The sequence below is a fragment of the Balaenoptera acutorostrata genome, chromosome 20 (genome assembly GCF_949987535.1).
Source record: "Balaenoptera acutorostrata chromosome 20, mBalAcu1.1, whole genome shotgun sequence".
Lineage (NCBI taxonomy): Eukaryota > Metazoa > Chordata > Mammalia > Artiodactyla > Balaenopteridae > Balaenoptera > Balaenoptera acutorostrata.
The window spans coordinates 25,012,044-25,031,978 of NC_080083.1; the positions used below are offsets into that span (position 1 = coordinate 25,012,044).

General features: G+C 36.3%; 1 protein-coding gene and 1 non-coding gene across 3 annotated transcripts in view; both read right to left on the reverse strand.

Annotated features, from left to right (window-relative positions):
- Window positions 1-19,935, reverse strand: part of VMP1 (vacuole membrane protein 1) — a 129,291-nt gene that overhangs the window by 13,352 nt on the left and 96,004 nt on the right. For both annotated transcript variants that reach the window (XM_057536691.1, XM_057536692.1), the window contains exons 8-10: window positions 16,323-16,403; window positions 11,859-11,975; window positions 6,868-6,929 (exon numbers count right to left, since the gene is read on the reverse strand). In XM_057536691.1, coding sequence (XP_057392674.1) covers window positions 6,868-6,929; window positions 11,859-11,975; window positions 16,323-16,403 — 260 coding nt within the window. The remainder of the gene's footprint in view (window positions 1-6,867; window positions 6,930-11,858; window positions 11,976-16,322; window positions 16,404-19,935) is intronic.
- On the reverse strand, window positions 14,679-14,751 carry TRNAR-CCU (transfer RNA arginine (anticodon CCU)). Its single transcript has one exon. It is a non-coding gene; the product is annotated as a tRNA-Arg (tRNA).

The window sequence follows — 19,935 nt, forward strand, 5'->3', positions numbered from 1 at the left end:
CTGAGCCTGTGCTCTGGACCCCGTGAGCCACAACTACAGGGACCACGTGCCACAACCACCGAAGCCTGCGTGCCTAAAGCCTGTGCTCTGCAACAAGAGAAGCCACTGCAATTAGAAGCCCGCGCACTGCAACAGAGTAGCCCCCTCTCGCCGCAACTAGAGAAAGCCCGTGCACAGCAACGAAGACCCAACACAGCCAAAAAAAAAAAAAAATAATAATAATAATAAAATAAAATGAAAGGATAGATTTTCTTTCTGTAGAAGAAAAAGTCCAGACCAATATAGCTCATTCTGACCACTTACAGAGTGAGGTACAAGAAACAACATTAAGATTCAAGCACTTAATTACTCACTGGTTAAAATGATCTCTCTTGCCACAGGCAAGTCCGACTCTTGAGGTCAAACGTCAAGTTAACTTAGAAATAGGAGACAGCAAAGAAGAGCATGGAACATTCTGTATCTGGTAAAAAGTCCCTGCTCCAGCCAACCCCATCCCCCGAGTTCAATGACTGAGTTATGGAAATTTTCTTGTGTGGTAAAACTGGGGACTCTGTCTTCCAATAAGACTCTGGCAACCTGACAATGAGCCAATGTTCTGCATATGGTTTGTTACGAGTCATATGCTTAATGTTATTTTCTGGGAATTCTCATCCTCTATTTGGTGAGAATATCAGAACATGTCATTTTAATCATGATTTTAAAGTTAGACTTGGTCATGCTCTTTAAGAAATATGTCCAGGTCTCTCTCATTGGAGAAAATCTAAAATTAAATAAAAATAAGTCTAAAATCTTAAAAAAAAGAAAGGAAGAAAGAAAGGAAGAAAGACTGCAACAAATGTAATGCCTTTGAAGCTCTAAAGTTCCCTGGTTCTTTGGTTCTGTCCTCTGACTTACTTCAGCTTAGGATATCAGAGAGTGAAAAACTCCATTACATGCCTAATCTTTTTTCAGAACGTTTTCTCTGTCCTCTTGCCAAACATACCATAAACCAAAAGGCTTTTTCAAGGCTATTATCTGTTCTAACCTTTCAGAATATGTAACTGATTCATTACATCTATTCAGATTTTCATATATAACTAGACAAACCCTTTGATTTAGGAATAGGTAATAGGGATACCTTCCCCTAAACCCAGTGATACTAATGATTACTTTCCAGAACTGTCCAAGAAATAAATCTACAAATAATTATTTCTGGTCAAGGGAGGGGAATTATTTACTCTTAAAATTACAATAAATTTTGGAGATAGGGCTTATATTCTCTCTGGGACCTTAGGACTGTCATACCATGATATACTATACTAAAAATACCACAGTCCAAAGGCACACTTATGTAGCTGGGCCATTCCATAGTAACACTGAGACTAGAAGCCGTTTGGGGAAAGGGATATTTCTTTCAGTCATCAGTATAGCATTCAAACCTGTATAAAACTGATCCTAAACCTCACCACCAGAGATGTAATGGTCAACACTAAATAATTCTTTCCCTGACACCTGGGGAGGTGAGTAGCCTGACATGGCAGGCCACAGGCACACCTGCCTAGACAAAATTTGACCCTAGACAAAACTAAGTTAACTTATCACAATGAAGGGTTATCTTGCTTATGTCCAGTCTCTCTCTTTTTTTTTTTTTCTTTCTTTTTTTCCAATCTCTCTTTTATTCACCTTTTCCCTCTTCTGTGTTGTCCCTTTTATCATATTCTAGGTTCCACTATGTGCTCATCTATCTTGCACTAAGAAATGCTCACAGAAGCATTGTTCAAAACAGCAAAAAAAGGGACTTCCCTGGTGGCACAGTGGTTAAGAATCCGCCTGCTAATGCAGGGGACACGGGTTTGAGCCCTGGTCCGGGAAGATCCCACATGCCGCAGAGCAACTAAGCCCGTGCGCCACAACTACCGAGCCTGCGCTCTAGAGCTGGTGAGCCACAACTGCTGACTCCATGTGCCACAACTACTGAGCCTGCACTCTAGAGCCCGTGCTCTGCAACAAGAGAAGCCACCACAATGAGAGGCCCGCGCACCACAACGAAGACCCAATGCAGCCAAAAATAAATAAATAAAATAAAAAATTAAAAAAACAAGGAAGTAAACAGGAATAACAATTGTATGTAAAGTGCTCACTATGTTTAATCAATAGTACCCTCAAGAATTATTTGTATAATCTTTGATGAAAAACTTTGTCCTGATAAAAGGTGTTTTACTGATCAGAGAGTAAAGAAATGGGTACTTCCTTTAAGGAGAAGTAGGCCTTCCCTCAATCTTCTCTGAGAGCATACAAAGTAGTCACCTAGCATGCTACCTTTCCATTCACAGTCAGTAGAAACTTTGGAAAATGAGATGAGAACACAGGCAACATAAAAATTGAGAGGAAAGGCATTTAAAAAATCCACATGCCTTAGAATTTTAAATCACTTGATATGAGTACATTTCAACTAAACTGTAAGATATTTTGAGACAGGACATTTTACATTTTGACTGGAAGTTGGAAAGATTACCAGTGGCCTCCTGAACTGGGGAAGAAATGCTACTTAAAGAAAATATATTATTTGAGAGAACAGCAGCTAAAAGTGGATACAGAGAGGAAATAAATAACTGGCCTGTGGCAGAGTTTATATTCAAACCTAGACTGGTTTTGTCTAAAGCCTGTGTGTTCTTTTCATATTTCACTCCATAGCTGTCCTTACTCTTGGGATTCATTTTTTCATTCTTCCTTGCCTTATTATCTCATAATTTTATTTTAAATTTGAACTGTTGCTGACTTTTTCTTGGTCTTTTGATTTTTACTCTACCATGGCAATTCATCACCCTCTTAATTGTGGGCACATAGTTTTAAACATCCTTCAAAAGGATTCCAGGACTTCCCTGGTGGCGCAGTGGTAGAATCCGCCTGCCAGTGCAGGGGACACGGGTTTGATCCCTGGCCTGGGAAGATCCCATATGCCGCGGAGCAACTAAGCCCGTGTGCCACAACTACTGAGCCTGTGCTCTGGGGCCTGCATACCACGACTACTGAGCCCCTGTGCTGCAACTACTGAAGCCTGCGTGCATAGAGCCCGTGCTCCGCAACAAGAGAAGCCACTGCAATGAGAAGCCCGCGCACTGCAATGAAGAGTAGCCCCCACTTGCTGCAACTAGAGAAAGCCCGCACGCAGCAACAAGACCCAACACAGCCCCCCGCAAAAAAAGGCTGTATTCCAAACTTTCTAGTTTAGTTTGATGATTTGCCATATATATATATATACACACACACACACACACACACACACACACACACACACACCATTTATATCAGTAGTTTTAACAGTGTGAAAAGGGAGAACTAACAATCACAGGAGAATGTTTCTACAGCAAATTACATGTAGTATTTTCAGTTCAACTCAACAATGAGTCTAGGGAATCAGTTTGACTGTTCTCCTTCCCTTTTCTGAAATAAATTGCTAAGCTATTTATTATGATATAAAAGAACAAATTTAGGTCTTCTAAAAATTCATCCTCCTGGTTTAACTTAATTTTCAGTCTAGGTTTGGTGATACTATTTATTATCATTTATTATCATCTGAACACTTGTATAGCATTTCCTACTTCAAAATGTAGGAAAACAAACCATGTCAAGCTCAATTAGAGAATCTGATTAAAAGATAATTTTATTACAGACAAAGATGAAAAAGATACTCATTAGCATGTGGTAATAAAGAATTATTATTACAGCTAAGTCTAATTATTTATACTGCTTAATAGTTTATCTAGAAAAGAAGTTGATGGGTAATCCCTGTAGACAGTACTGGGGAAAAGATGAAGATATCAGGACATTGCAACATTTGTCTCTTGCAAACAGTTTTTAAAATATGACACACGCAAAATAAAACAAAACCAGCACCCATTCCAGTAGGCCTTGAATATCTTAGAATAACTTTATGCAAAACCATCTTTAAGAAGAATCACTGGAATTTTTTTTTTTTTTTTGAGTGGCTGTGCTAGAGGAGATAGTTAAGGGGAGGGACTACTGATTTTTTAAAAAATTAATTAATTAATTTTTGGCTGCACTGGGTCTTCATTGCCGCGTACGGGCCCTCTCTAGTTGCGGCGAGTGGGGGCCATTCTTCGTTATGGTGCGTGGGCCTCTCACTGCGGTGGCCTCTCCTGTTGCAGAGTATGGGCTCTAGGCACGTGGGCTTCAGTAGCTGTGGCACGTGGGCTTAGCTGCTCCACGGCATGTGGGATCTTCCCGGACCAGGGCTCGAACCCGTGTCCCCTGCATTGGCAGGAAGACTCTCAACCACTGCGCCACCAGGGAAGCCCAGGACTACTGATTTTGAAAAACATAAGGAATAAGAAATTCTAACTTTAATACATTGGCCTAAGCTTAAAGATACGTTTACTGCTATTTACTGTAGGTAATTAATATAATTTATTAGGAACTCCAAAGGCTGGGGAAACAGAAGAATCTGGGCTCTACAAATAATTTGCTGATTCTTACTGACCAGATCTTTATTTGGGCACCACCTGTTCATTTATTCACCAGATATTTATCAAGCACCTGCTATGCGTCAATCAAGATGCCAGATGCTATGGACACAACAGCGAACAAAAATAGGCATGGCCTCTGCCGTTAAGAAGTTTACAGGTTAGTTGTAAAAGGACAGTAATCATACACCCTCAAACATGAATGTAAAAATACAACTGTCAGTGCATGTAGTACATACTGCTGAGAAAAGAGGTCCCTAGGAAAGAGGGTAATTGTGACCTAGTCAGGGAAGGTGTTTTTGTGAACATAGTAGCTGAAATCTAAAGGACATTATCTAGGCCAGTGGTTCTCAATGGGATTGGTGGTGATAGTGGCGGTTTACTTGCCATGGAACATTTGGCAATGTTTGGGGACATTTTTTTTGGGGGGGGGGACATTTTTGATTGTCACAACTGGGAGACACTACTGGCATCTAGTGAGTAGAGGAAAAGGACGCAGCTAAATATCTTACAATGCACAGGACAGTCCCCCACAACAAAGACATCTTATCTGGCCTAAAATGTCAATAGTGCCAAGGTTGAGAAACCCTGAACAGGGCAACGGGAAAAGCCTGAGCAAAGACCAGTGGTGAGAGACTCAAGCAGAGAAAACTATAGGGGATAGCTCATTCAAGGCTATAGAGACCCAGTAAGGAGTTTTAGCTTTATCTTAAGAATGAAGGGGAAAACAAGCGAAGGGTTTCAAGAAGTGGAGGAACTGGGGAGTGAGGACAGTGGTGGCGACAGGCTCAGATATGATTTTTAAAAGGTTACTAACTGCAGTATGATGAACTGATTGGAAGGAAATGAAACTGGATGTGGGTGTTTGAGATAGGTAGCTAACTAATATAACTTCTTAGAAGCTCCAAAGGCTGGGGAAACAAAAGGTGGTAGTGGTGAGGATGTAGAAGTAGCTGGAAAACTTCCTTCTATAAATGTTCAGTATGGAAAAAGGAGAAAAAGAATGTAGGATGCTGCGTGCAAAGTCATTCCTACAATGTGTGGGTCTGTGTGGTTTGTGTGGTAGTCCTACATGTCCCTCAGAATTCTCTCAAGGTGGCACAATAATCTCTAGGAACGGATGAAATGTCTTCTTATTTTAAAAAAAGGGACAAGAATATTCCCTCTTTCTTTTCGAATGTGATATATGGTGACTTATAAACCACTTTTCTGGTAAGAATTCAGGCAACAAAAAACTGGAGTAATTAAAATTTAATTTACAAGCCATAATCCATATTTCTAATCAGAAGCTTAGGAAGTAATAAAATCAACAGCTGGCTCCACTGAGTATATTCTCAAGAATATGTTTTTCCTCAATTATTACATTAATACCTAAGTAGAAAATATTAAAAACTATTTTATCATAGAATATATCATACATAGAAAAGAGTAAGTATAATATGTAGTGCATGGTTCAAAGAATAATAAAACTAATACTCATGAACTCACTACCAAGTGGCAGTTTTTTAATAGTGAAAATTTTCATAAAGGTCTTGTTTTATAAATGGCTTTTAAAGTAAAGATTTGTGTTAAAACTACATAAAGGGCATTCCAACTTAACACTTTTCCACCATAGGGCAGTTATGCTATTAAATGAAAAGAAAACCTCTCACCTGTAAACATCGAATAAAAAATCATATATTGAAAAAAAAAAAAGGGTTCATTTAATATCCGGTAGGATTCACGTTCCAGTTGACACTAATTTGATTAACTAAACAGGTCTTTCTTTACTGTTTTATCAAAGTAAACTCCAAAAACTTTGTGACACTGTCATTTAAAGCGTATGTTAAAACTGGTCTTACTTCTTTAAACACAAAAATAAATGCTTTGGATAGTTTAGCCTTTTAAAATGGCCTAATTTTTCTCTAGTGAAGTAATAGATTCATAACACATATTTTGGTAATATCTTATCATGCCTTATTTAACGGAATATTAATATTTTATGTAAGATTTATATATAAATGAAATACAACTGTGTATCTGGCATCCAATTTTGGCTAAAAGTCATAGCATTGTATCAAAGCACCATTAAACTCTAACTATATACACATGTCTTTTACATAAAGAGAATTTCATACTTCTTTGGAGGGGCAAGTCTCAAACTGCAAAGCTTCTTTTAAATCAAGAATTATATGACTTGATACATGTTTGGTTTAAAATCAAACAAGGATAATCTGAGCTTCATCCTTCCCTGCTGTAGGGAACGAGGTTCATCTTCAATTTAAATAATAACAGGGCAAAAGATTTTTCCTTCTCAAAAAATAAAGAGCTATCACAAAAATTCTATACCAATAAAGTCTTTTTTATATATTTCCTCCCATTCAACCATGATGATATTAATATTAGTCCTTAAAGAATTACTCACCCAATGAAAGCCACCATCTGCTCCACTATGTGTTTGCTGAATGTTATGATAACGAAGATTTTCTGTAAAGAAAATGCCAGTTAAAATAAATATTTCTCATCAAAAAAAAAAAAAAACAATATAAATTCACAATTCTGATAATAGTCTAAAAAGGTGACCATGCTGCTGCTAATTGCAATTTAAAAAAATTTTAAGAAACAAAACACCATTTGACAAATGCTATGTACTTTGTATTTTAAAGATGTTTTTCCTTAAGCACAGTTCTAGTCTTGCCAGGATACGTGACCATGTCTGAGGGAGAAATGTGAGTCATGAAACCCAAGGCTGGGTGGATGTTCCACATGTTCTATGTGTTTTATTTTATTTTATTTATTTATTTTTGCCTGTGTTGGGTCTTCATTGCTGCGCGTGGGCTTTCTCTAGTTGCAGAGAACGGAGGCTACTCTTCGTTGCGGTGCGCGGGCTTCTCATTGTGGTGGCTTCTCTTGTTGCAGAGCACAGTCTCCTGGCATGCGGGCTTCAGCAGTTGTGGCATGTGGGCTCAGTAATTGTGGCTCACGGGCTTAGCTGCTCCGCGGCATGTGGGATCTTCCTGGACTAGGGCTTGAACCCGTGTCCCCTGCATTGGCAGGCGGATTCTTAACCACTGCGCCACCAGGGAAGCCTGTTCTATGTGTTTTAGAATGGTGTATACAACTAAAGTCATGGGTTCCCGTATAGCCTCCACCACTGAAATTAAAGCTGATCAGCCTGATGATAGGTGTCTGGGCTAAATCTAATCAAGAGGATCTTTGAAAAGACTATGTCCTTCCTGGAAAGTTCTTATAAAAGTATCATGAAAGTTCCATTCTCAGATCCTGAATGAGCTTGGAATTTCAGGCTTAGGGTACAAGCAAAGGCATCAACAAGTTTTGGGGGATCTTTATCAGACCTGGGTCATTGTCAATTTGGTATTACTGAGGTATTCTTCATTAATTAAAGATGTTGATACTTAACTTACAAGTAAAGATGTCTTTAGGCTAACAGGTAGCAAATATTTTCAACTCAACAAATGTTATGAAAAGTACTTACTATGGATAATATAAGCATTATTAAGGGCTTTCAGGGAACACAAAGATGGGAAGAACACTTCTTCAATACCCTGAAGAAATTAAAAAATTTTTCTATACATAGTAGAAAGATGGTTAAGTACAAAAGATATACATATAAACTGTAAATGTCATTAGCAGTGAAAACAATGTGTTACAGAAGTTGAGAGAAAGAAAAGGTCACATAAGTACAATTAATTAGAGATTCAAGAAGGTGATATTAAGGTTTAGCTTTAAAGGACTGATAATAATTCTCTGAATAAATATGAGTAATTCTAGATTCTCTCTCCCAGTTCCTGATAACAAACTCCCCAGTGCTTTGTTACTGTTGTTAAATAGTAACTATAGCCTATGTAACCAAATGGGAGGGAAGAGAAATAAAATAAATAACAATAGCCTTCTTTTTAGCCATCCATTATGAATCTCAAGAAAGTGGCTAATTCAGACTAAAGCTCATTATTTCAGGTAGAAGACTAATAAGGCAGTGATATTTTCTTAATGTCCTACAGTTAACAAAGACACTGGCAGCTGCACAGCTGGATATGTGTGAGGAAACAAGACTAAAAAAAATAAGTTCACGGTCCTTTTTGGTGTTCGTTTATGTATCTATTAATGTGAAAAAGGTATTTACCTATCTCACGAAAAAAGTAAGCACATATAGATATCAAACAATTACAAGATGGATGATGATTTATCAACATTCCTACACAAATGGTGTATGAAGATTATGAAGCTAATAAGACAATTACAAGAGATCATTTAGGGAGAAAAGCATTAATATATGGGGACTCTTCTAGTATCCATACTAAAAGCCAGTTAATTGGAGCTATAAATCTTTTACTAAGAAACAGAGCTAATGGTTTGCCTCTCAGTGATTTCACCACCATGAGTTCCCTACCATCATTTCCTAACATTCTAAATAAGCCAATGCCCAGATAATTACACAATTTCGTTTCTTGAAAACAAAACAAGACTTTCTTCTTATATATAACAGCTTGAAAATTCACTGGGCTGGGCAAGACATTTAAGAACATATGTCTCAGAATCTTTCACGCTTGAGGTCTGGGTGGGGATTCTACCAAATAAACAAAAGGCACAGATCCCCAAAGAGCCCACTCAACCACGTCAACCATGTGCACAGAGAAAATAAGGGTAGAGTAGGAATAATTAAAAAAAAGAAAGATATGGGTGTAGGGAACTAATGGTGCCAGAATGAACAAAGAAGAAACTATATATCTATAAAAGAAGGGTCCTCCAATGGAAAGAAGTATCTTAGACTGATTCATATATTAAATATTTACTGAGTGCCAACTACATGCCAGATGCTATTCTAGGCACTAGAATACCTTAGGGAGCCAAGAAACAAAAACCTCTGCCCTCATGGAGCTTATATTTCTGTACACGTGTGTGTGGCGGTAGGGGGAAAGTTGAAAGGCATAAATAATACACATGATAAGTAAATTATATGGTACATGAAATATTATATAAGTATGTTGACTCCTTATTTTCTTCATCATTTAGGAGAAAGGAAATATTTCTAAGGGAACTTCTACAGGCTGAGGAATTGGAACTTGTCCAGTAGAAAGAGAAATCCTTAATTAACATTATTAGGTGGGCTGATTTCAAACTTTTAGGGGAGGTTTAACAGATAGCACGATTTTGGTTTGAATTCTAGTCCCTCCCATCTATGAAATGGGGATAATAACCACCTCACAGGATTGTTCTGAGATAACCAATGCAAACTGCCTGGCACAGGTCCTGATAAACAGCAGGTATTAAACAATTCAGTTTTCGTGATCATATAAATACAGTTAAGAAGGCATTGCAAAAGAGTGGAAAGAACACTGAACTTGAAGCTGACTCAGGTTCAAATTCCAGCTGTTAACTTATTCTTTTAGGCAACTATTACCTATTTCCCTCTCTAAGTTTGATAATTACAAAATGGGAGTAGTAATTTCTCTACCCCAGGATTATAAGAATTAAATCGGATGGCATACACTAAGTACTTTAAAGGGTGAAGTACTATATTAAAACATTAAGCATTATTATGATAACTTGAAAAATTCTACTGAGAATGTTAAAAAAATATACTATTTTTGAATATGCTATAATGAAAGGTCTGATAAGTTACATACCCTATAACTATAGGGTACTTTTAGCATAATATATTTTACTGTATTTTATAGAAAGTTAGTACATAAAGCAGGATACATTAAGTTTATGGATTCCTAGAGAAGTTGCTGTTATAAAGGGAATTAAAATAATCTGTTATTGTTCCTTTGGTATTAATACTTTCAAAGGACTTCAAAAAGCTAAATGATTTTATCATTTGAAAAACCCTGTTATGGTAATTTAAATCTTTCCCAAAGTAACTAGCATCAGTATTTAACTTACAAGTTAAAAACCCATAGTCATTGAACAATACACTTAACGTAAGTAGGAGAAATTATATTCCTTGAAGGAGGAAAAATAAAGCCTTGAAATTCTGAGTGATTAGCATGGCCAGAGAGTAGATGACAAGCTCAATAAACACATCCTAAATGCCAAAGTCTAATATGAGAAACTGGGCAGGTAGAAGCAGCTGAAGTTTTCCTTTTTCATTCTTCTAAGAACTGGAGGTAGAGGGGTGGTAAGCAGAAACTTGGGGGATAGACGTACTTTTAATTATTAAGGAATCAGACCAGGGCATAGACATTACTCACTGTTCTTGCCCTTCCTTTGGTGAATGCTTCCTTCTTGCAAACCTCATTAATGAAGACATTCTTTCCATGTTAATTTTATTTTATTCTAGTAAGATTTGCCTTTTATACCACACGTATCGATTCGTATCACAGTCCTAGAAGCATATATCCATTTCCTCTCATTTAAGTTATTGGCCTCTTTTCTCTCCTCTATTTACACACACACACACACACACAGCCCTATCCTAAAGATTTTGTTAAGAGTGTCTTTGAAGACTAACAGATTCTCACATCTCTAACCAAAACCCACATCTCTTCGTCTCCTCAGGGCCCCCTTTCTTCCACATTGTCCACATTACCATCTGGCTGGTATTTTGTAAAGGATATTTGTGCCTTGAGAGGAAGTGTTATATATAGAATGTGTGAAAGAAAAGTAGAATTAATGAAAGGGAATACTTCCTCAGCCTATGGTCAGTAAAGATAAAACATCTTTGGACTACGTATGTTAATATGGTGTGCATTTTCCTATACAGGAACACTATTTTTTTTTTTTTTTTTAAAGTACATTTTTTTTTAAAATTAATTAATTTATTATTTATATTTATTTTTGACTGTGTTGGGTCTTCACTTCTGTGTGAGGGCTTTCTCTAGTTGTGGCAAGTGGGGGCCACTCTTCATCGCAGTGCGCGGGCCTCTCACTATCGCGGCCTCTCTTGTTGCGGAGCACAGGCTCCAGACGCGCAGGCTCAGTAGTTGTGGTTCACAGGCCCAGTTGCTCCGCGGCATGTGGGATCTTCCCAGACCAGGGCTCGAACCCGTGTCCCCTGCATTGGCAGGCGGACTCTCAACCACTGCGCCACCAGGGAAGCCCAGGAACACTATTTTTGTTTGGTAAAATTCTTGGATAAACAGTTTCACAAGGCAAAAGTGAAATAAAGAAAGAAAGAGAGAAAGGAAGGGAGGGAGGAAAAAAGAAGGAAAGAAATAAAACAAGGAAAAAAATAATAAAGGGGAACAACTTTCCAACAGGAGTAGGGAAAACCTGCCCGAAATCCACTAACTTCCAAACGATGTTCCGTGGCTGAATACCTAAGCATGCTACCAACCAAGAAGCAGAACCAAAATCTTGACAATTTGCCTTGGAGAGAGCAAGGGGAATATGTTTTCAGTGTCTTTTAAGGGGTTCATCATCATTAAACAGGGAGTCAAAGGGTATAATTACCTGGATATGCATTTTAATTATTGCTTTTCCGATCAGGGTTGCACCAAAGAAAGTCCAAAAAGGTACAAGAAAGTGTCCACATGTTATTCCAGCCAGATCAAACAGAGGATTTGGAATCTATTTAAAAAAAGAAAAAATTAAAATGGAACGTCCATATATAATCCAAAAAACAGTTTTATTTTACCACCTATAGGTGTGTGAAATTATGTGTTAAGCCTTGTCTACCACTGGAAAGAGAGGTATGGGTTCCCTGATCAGTACTAGACTGTCTGGATAGTTAGACAAGTATTCTAATGTCTCTATAAGTTGTGTCACATATTCATCCCAGGCGATTGCTTAATTTGTTCAAAGCAAACACAGCTGTCCTTTTGCCTGCATTACTTATGACTAATGCCCCGTAAATATACTTTTTTTCATCACATTAAAACTGGATAAAGCCAATGGATCAACAGGAACTTAATCCCATTCAGTAGATACTTAACCATTTGGTAGCTGTTTTATAAGGTGAGGTATAAATGAAGAAAAAGATTATCTAGAAAGTACTCACATCTACAGAAAACATTCTTGTAAATTCACAAATACATTTATAGGTGGCCGTGCTTTCATTTCTCAACATAATGTAAAATACAAATAATGAATTTTTTTTATCTATGACAGCCCAAGGCCATGGGGTCATGCGATTCATTCTAGGAAGAAAATCAAGGGTGGAAATACAAGAGCACAGATTCAGATGTTGTGAATACTCAGTCCCAGACAAAGAAGCGATTCACAACAAATACCTTTTCTGAACATTCCCACATTTCAAGAATGCTAATAGATAATTTCATGTAAAAATGCAAAGAAACCACAAGCTCTTTTTGAGCACTTCATCCATTTTTCTCCCACAGAGGTACTCTTGTCCTTGTGTCTGTTGGTGGAACCATTTATAAGCTAATTAATTTATATAATTTTGTGTTTGGACTTTCAAATAAAAGCCCAGTTGTTTAAAAGATATTTGTCACAAATGTTCTTTCAAAAACAATGCCATAACTAAATCAGAATTCAAGTATTCTTCTCTTAATAACACTCAGATTCAATAGCTCAATTTTATTTTTCTTATCCAAATTCAAATGCTTTACACAATTTCATCTTACAACCATTTAATAACAATGTCACTTCCACATCCTTACAATTGTCACTTCTCATATTTTCTCATATGACTCTCACAACTCCATGAATTAAAATTTTAATTGTTTTCCTTTATTATCAGGCTCCACAGCATATTGAATTGGAAATTAAAGTATACAAGATATGTAATCAGAGTAGATAAAAATTAGAAGTTTTACGTTGGATACTCTCAGAAGAGCATAATCAATGAATTTGTTGTTACATATGCATGTTACTTATCCTTTTTTTCAATTGTTAACTAAATACACAGAAAGGAAGATTAGAATTAAAAGAACTATTAAGTAGCTTTTAGATTTTCCCTCAATTACGAGTTTTATCTTAGTTTAAATGTTAACAACAAAATAACTAATTAATAAATAAACTTCTGGGCTTCTCTGGTGGTACAGTGGTTAAGAATCCGCCTGCCAATGCAGGGGACACGGGTTCAAGCCCTGGTCCGGGAAGATCCCACGTGCTGCAGAGCAACTAAGCCCGTGTGCCACAACTACTGAGCCTGAGCTCTAAAGCCAGCGAGCCACAACTACTGAGCCCGCGTGCCACAACTACTGAAGCTCGCGTGCCTAGAGCCCATGCTCCACAACAAGAGAAACCACCACAATGAGAAGCCCACGCACCACAATGAAGAGTAGCCCCCACTTGCCTCAACTAGGGAAAGCCTGTACGCAGCAACAAAGACCCAACGCAGCCAAATATAAATAAAATAAATAAATTTATAAAAAAACAAAAACAAACTTCTTCCTACCTTACCCTCTACTTACCTTCTTACCTTAAATCAAGTACACATACTTTTAGTACTTTAATATAAGTATTAACAATTTCCTAGTAAAAAGTTCTTAGAGGGTCAAATTGATCTATTAATTTACGTTGGCTATTGACTATTCCTAGTCAAATATAAAGAAGATTGGTTAGTATAGAAAGTGGAATTTTAGCAGGGAAGACACAGGCATAGATGAGTGCCAAAGAATAAATATTTTTTGCTTTAATAAATCAAAGGTTCTTGTATTTTCCCCAGGAATAATGAAAGCTAACTTTTATTGAATTGTTAGGTACGTTTCTAAGGTTTCTACATCATCAACTCACTTAATTCCCAAAACAATGCTATATGATATTACATCCATTTTATAGATAAGAAAAGTGAGACAGACAGATTAAGCAATTTGTCCAGCATTAATGGCAGCAGAGCATGATTCCAGAATTTCAACCCAGGCAACATGGCTCTCACACTGTTCTCTTAGCTTCTAAACTAAGGACATTATCATTCTTCAGGCCTCTCAGCTTAATCCTATTCTGCTGGGCTTCCACAGCACCTTTTACTTATTATTGTATTTAAACTGTCTCCCTCACTAGACTTCAGGATCCTTGAGGAAAGGGAATACAGCTTTCACTTCTTCATCCAAGCGCTCAGGGGTTGATACAAAGCTGATGAATAACAATAAAAAATGGTTGAGCTCTTAGTTCGCCTTCCAGGCACTGTGTTGGTTCATATATATTATCTTAAATCCTCACATCAACCTTTGTAATGAGTGTCTTACTGTCTCATTAAAAAAAAAAAATTATTTATTTATTTAGGCTGCACTGGGTCTTAGTTGTGGCACGTGGGATCTTCGTTGCGGCATGCGGGATCTTTAGTTGCGGCATACATATGGGATCTAGTTCCCCGACCAGGGATTGAACCTGGGCCCCCTGCATTAGGAGTGCGGAGTCTTACCCACTGAACCACCAGGGAAGTCTCTATTGCCCCATTTTAAACATTAGAAAACTAGGGCTCAAGGAGAGTAAATTGACACTGAGACTACATAGCTAAGAGGCAAACCTGGTTTAGGAACCCAAGTAAGCCTGACTCCAAAGCCAATTCTCATCCCACTACATCACACTACAACATACCTATACATTGCTCAAATAGTTGAGATCAATATTGTGATAAAGAGCTTCTACATTGAAAAGAAAAGTTAGATTACAAAAATTTCTAGTATTGCCAGGGTCCAAAGATTGAGGCACATGTATATTTTAGAATATCTCTAGAATGTTGATATCATATTAGAAATTTTGGCACCAAATGTCTTCCCTTTTTGGCCATTTATTTTGCTAAGGTGAGGAAAGGGGTACTCAAGGATATATTCAAGTTCTAATACATAATGGATAAAGTAACTGTGGGTCAGTAGACAATAATTTTCTGAATTTTACTTATAATTGCAGCTTTTACCATATCAACTAGATGCATCTAGTTATTCTGGTCAAATCTACCACTGAACTACCAAGAATTGTGTACAGACTACCAAAGAAAACTCTGACCAAAACACCGCATTTCAAATGTAACTGTATCTATTATATTAGAAAAGGACCAGGATAAACACCAACTCATCAAGGAATGTCAATTTCATAAATCTGCAATTTGAGACATTAAGGTTTTTTTTATAGAGTTTTTTTTTATATACAGTTAGTAACTTTTTTCTTTTTTTAAATTTTATTTTTATTTTTGGCTGTGCTGGGTCTTCGTCGCTGTGTGCAGGCTTTCTCTAGTTGCGGTGAGTGGGGGCCACTCTTTGTTGCGGTGCGTGGGATTCTCATTGTGGTGGCTTCTCTTGTTGCGGAGCATGGGCTGTAGGTGCGCGGGCTTCAGTAGTTGTGGTTCGTGGGCTCAGTAGTTGTGGCTCGTGGGCTCTAGAGTGCAGGTTCAGTAGTTGCAGTGCATGGGCTTAGTTGCTCTGAGGCATGTGGGATATTCCCGGACCAGGGCTTGAACCCGTGTCCCCTGCATTGGCAGGCAGATTCCTAACCACCACGCCACCAGGGAAGTCCTAATTAAGTTTTTGACACAAATAGCTTCTTAATTCACTGTAGCCAAAGATGTCCTTAACCTTGCCACAGATGTTTCAATTACCTAGCTAGGTGTTAAAGTCACTTAAGGAGGTTTTATATGAATTCTTCCTTATAACTAATGCCTGAAGCTTTGGAAAAAGACTACCTATCTATAACTCTGGAAAGAATGAAGTCATTGTTATTTGCTTAAATGCACTTCATTATATATTCTTCATGAGAAAGATGGATTTTGTCTCTTTTTTCTTACTGAATCAAGCCATTTAGGTCTCAAGTCATCATGGTATGATGAAATGCTTGAAAGTCAATAAACAACATAGAAACCTATCCAACAGAAAATAGCTCATTTGATCAGTAAGGTGAATGATTAATAACATTATATACCTGTTAAAAGTGATAACTTTTTTTTATTCAGTCATGTACCTTTAAAAACAAATTGGATCGAAATATAAATCTACTATTTAAATACAATTCACTTACCGAAGCACAGGCCAAAATTCCAAAAAATCCAACCTTCTGTACTAGGTTTTGAACTGCCAGTTTAGCCCGGGAGGCGAAGTCCTGTATAAAAGGAGGATATCAAAACATTAATGAAAAGTAGACAGAAGAAAGAAAGATGGCTCTTTACAGAGTTTATAATATCAAATGTCTCATAATCTGAAAGCATTGATTCATTTAATAAGATGAATGATTAAAAAAAATCACAGCAGGGTGCACTGAAAAACATGCAAATAAAATCTTGATAAAACATTAACTACACACCCTTAAAGATAAACTTTTATCACATTTCAAGAATAAGCCAAAACACTGTTACTCTATTTTTTGGGTTCTCTCTGGATTAACTAGGGATGAACAAAATGTTATAAACCAACCATGAACCAACCCATTCTTTTGGAAATGCTAGTCTACCACATATCTCTTTCTCTTTCCTTTAATTAACTCATCAGACTTACTCCCTCATTAATATTAGGGTAGGAAACCACAGGATTTTCAAGATAGCCAATGAAGACACCTCTACTGATCTTTGGCCAAAAGATGGAAAAAAACACTTATGTGGCAATAACTAACCATTCATTACCCCACAAAACAAAGAACATCCTACATTTACACAGTTTGTGCTAGTTATATAAAACGGTTTTCACAAACATTTTATTGGAGCCCTTCAATAATACTCGGGTGTAAGCAGAGTAGATACTTCAGACTCAAAAATCACTGCTCTTTTTATTTCATTCTTCTACCTCCCAGGCTGAAACATGCATTTGGCTGGCCAATTTATTTCCACAATTTTCTTCTTCTAGCATGAGGATGCTGTAATTATATATATGTATATATTTTTTCTTAAAAGTACCAATCTGAAATTTGACTTTACCTGTTTTCTGGTTTTGAAATGGTATATACTCCCATCAAAATTTCAATGAAAATAATTGATACGATTAAAAGATATTAACTAACGTGTGAATGTCTTTTTTAGAAGTGTTCACATGATAGAACACTCCTCTCTCTTTAGCTCAACAATCTTATAGAATGGTCATAATATAAATGATAGAAGGTTCCTTCATAGACTAGGAAGAGGGTTTAAAGCACTTCTCTAATCCACAACAGAAGTTGTAGATTCAAAAAACAAAAAACAAACACACAAAACCACTTTAACCCATAATATTATGTTTAACAGCTGTATCAAGGTACAACAGTGAATACTGAAATTAAAAAAAAAAAAAGACCTTCCTCCTACTTACTTGCTGAGGATGGTGAGAAAGTCAAAGGAATTAAACCAATAATATATATTTGAAAAGATATTAACAGGGCTTCCCTGGTGGCACAGTAGTTAGGAGTCCGCCTGTCAATGCAGGTGACACGGGTTCGAGCCCTGGTCCGGGAGGATCCCACATGCAGGAGAGCAACTAGGCCCGTGCGCCACGACTACTGAGCCTGCGTGCCATAACTACTGAAGCCCATGTGCCTAGAGCCTGTGCTCCGCAACAAAGAGAGGCCACTGCGATGAGAGGCCCATGCACCACAACAAAGAGTAGCCCCCGCTCACCACAACTAGAGAAAGCCCGTGCGCAGCAACGAAGACCCAACGCAGCCAAAAATAAACAAATAAAATAAATTTTTAAAAAAAGATATTAACAGATATTAACAGTTAATACAAATACTTTCAAGTTCAAACATATAGGAAAGTTAATCATTAACTAAATTCTACAATGCAATTTTGTAATTTTGCAATGTATTTTCAAAGACAGAATTTTTCTTTTTGGGATTAGGCTTACTCGTCTAGTAAATAAAATACATCAGATTTAATATTTTTAAACAACTAAATTACTGCAGCAAAGGGTTCTCTGTATTTTTTTTCGTATTTCTAACTGAAGATTTAATTTTTTTTCTTAAATTAACATTTACTGCATTAAGAGTGAAATACTGATTTTATTGATTTAAAAACTGTTTAGGAATATATAATGAAATCAGTTTTCCTATATAACTTATTTTAAAACAAATTATACTTCCAATTGTCTTGAATAATTTACATAATTCACAAATTACTAAATTTGTAATTCATCAGAGCACTAAATAAAAACTGGCCATAATGAATAGAAATGTTTTGAGTTTTAAAAATACCAAACAATACTATTAGATTATAAATTAGTTATGAAATTTTAATTAATATAGCCCAAGAGTTAAAAATATAAATTCAGGAAAACGCCTTCCTTCACAGCTCTTGATATCTTCATAGCAAGTCTACTTTAGTGAAAGATGGTACTCAATTGTGAAGAAAAAGTAAAACAAAGAAAACAAAAACTATACAAATTTTATTTTAAAGACAACAAAACTTTTTATAAACCTATTTGCCAAGTCAGACTAATGTGGGAACATTTTTCTATCTCAGCATTTATGCAGTCCTCAGTATATAAAATTACAAAAAATTAGTTTTTTGCATAAAATGGTGTAGACAACATCAACAAAGTGTTGTATTTAAAAGGTATGCTATCCTGTTTTCCTTTATCTTAATTTCAAGGCTTTAGATTCTTATATTTATTTCAACCAAGTGACTATGATAGTGCCATCATTTTAAACTGATGGTATTTTTCTACTATAGAGATACATACACCCATACATTTAAATTGAAAAAGAGGTATGATTATACTAATTGGCTTATATAAAGGAAAAAATGTTTAACATTATGCAGATCAGCTAACATATAAACTAACAAAAATATTTAAGCCTACAGAAGCTCAAGGAATCATATTTTTTAAAACATCCTGAAAGTAAGGAACTATTTTATCCCTTGGCAGAATCTCTTTACTTAACAGAAACTAGACAAGAAAAAATTAAAATAGACTCCTTGTTCTTTCGGATGCCTGGGTGCCCATCATCAATTATCCTTAACGGTGCTTCAAGAACCTTTATTTGAAGGAAAAGAGTTACTCTACCCAAATAAGTATAATAGAAAGTTCCCTTTACTCTTTTTTTTTTAAATTAATTTTTAGCTGGCATACTTTACAAGGAAAATAAGTTAAGTGCCTTTCTAATGGGGAGTTTTACTTTTTAAAAAGTCTGAAAGTCATCTACTGAAAATGGATTTCATAAATCTTACTATGTGTTACACACACACACACACACATATACACACCATGACCATGCTACTTTCACTTCCTATAATTTATTTTCCAGGTCTTTCACGATATTCTTGCAATTAAAATTACATTTATATATTAAATAATTCATAAAAGTTTATTTAAATTAAACTAATAAGTCTGCACAGTTGCTATCATCACAAGAAACCAACAGAGGCAGAGTATGCAGCTAGAGGAATAATTTTCTTGATGTTTTTCCTTGCCAGAGTAATGAAAACAAACTCAAGGCAGCATTACACTAGTATTTGCACCAAATCTGAAATACTTTACAATGGTAAATTAACTCATGTTTAGATTTCATAAACACAACTATATTTTGTTGTTTTTATTTTAAACTTATTTCATATTTAAAGTCATATTCAAAACTTACTGATATGGCTTTAAAGGCTTTGTTAACATATTTATTAAAAACATCATTTTTAATTGTCTAAAATGTTCTACATCTTAAAGGTAATTATATG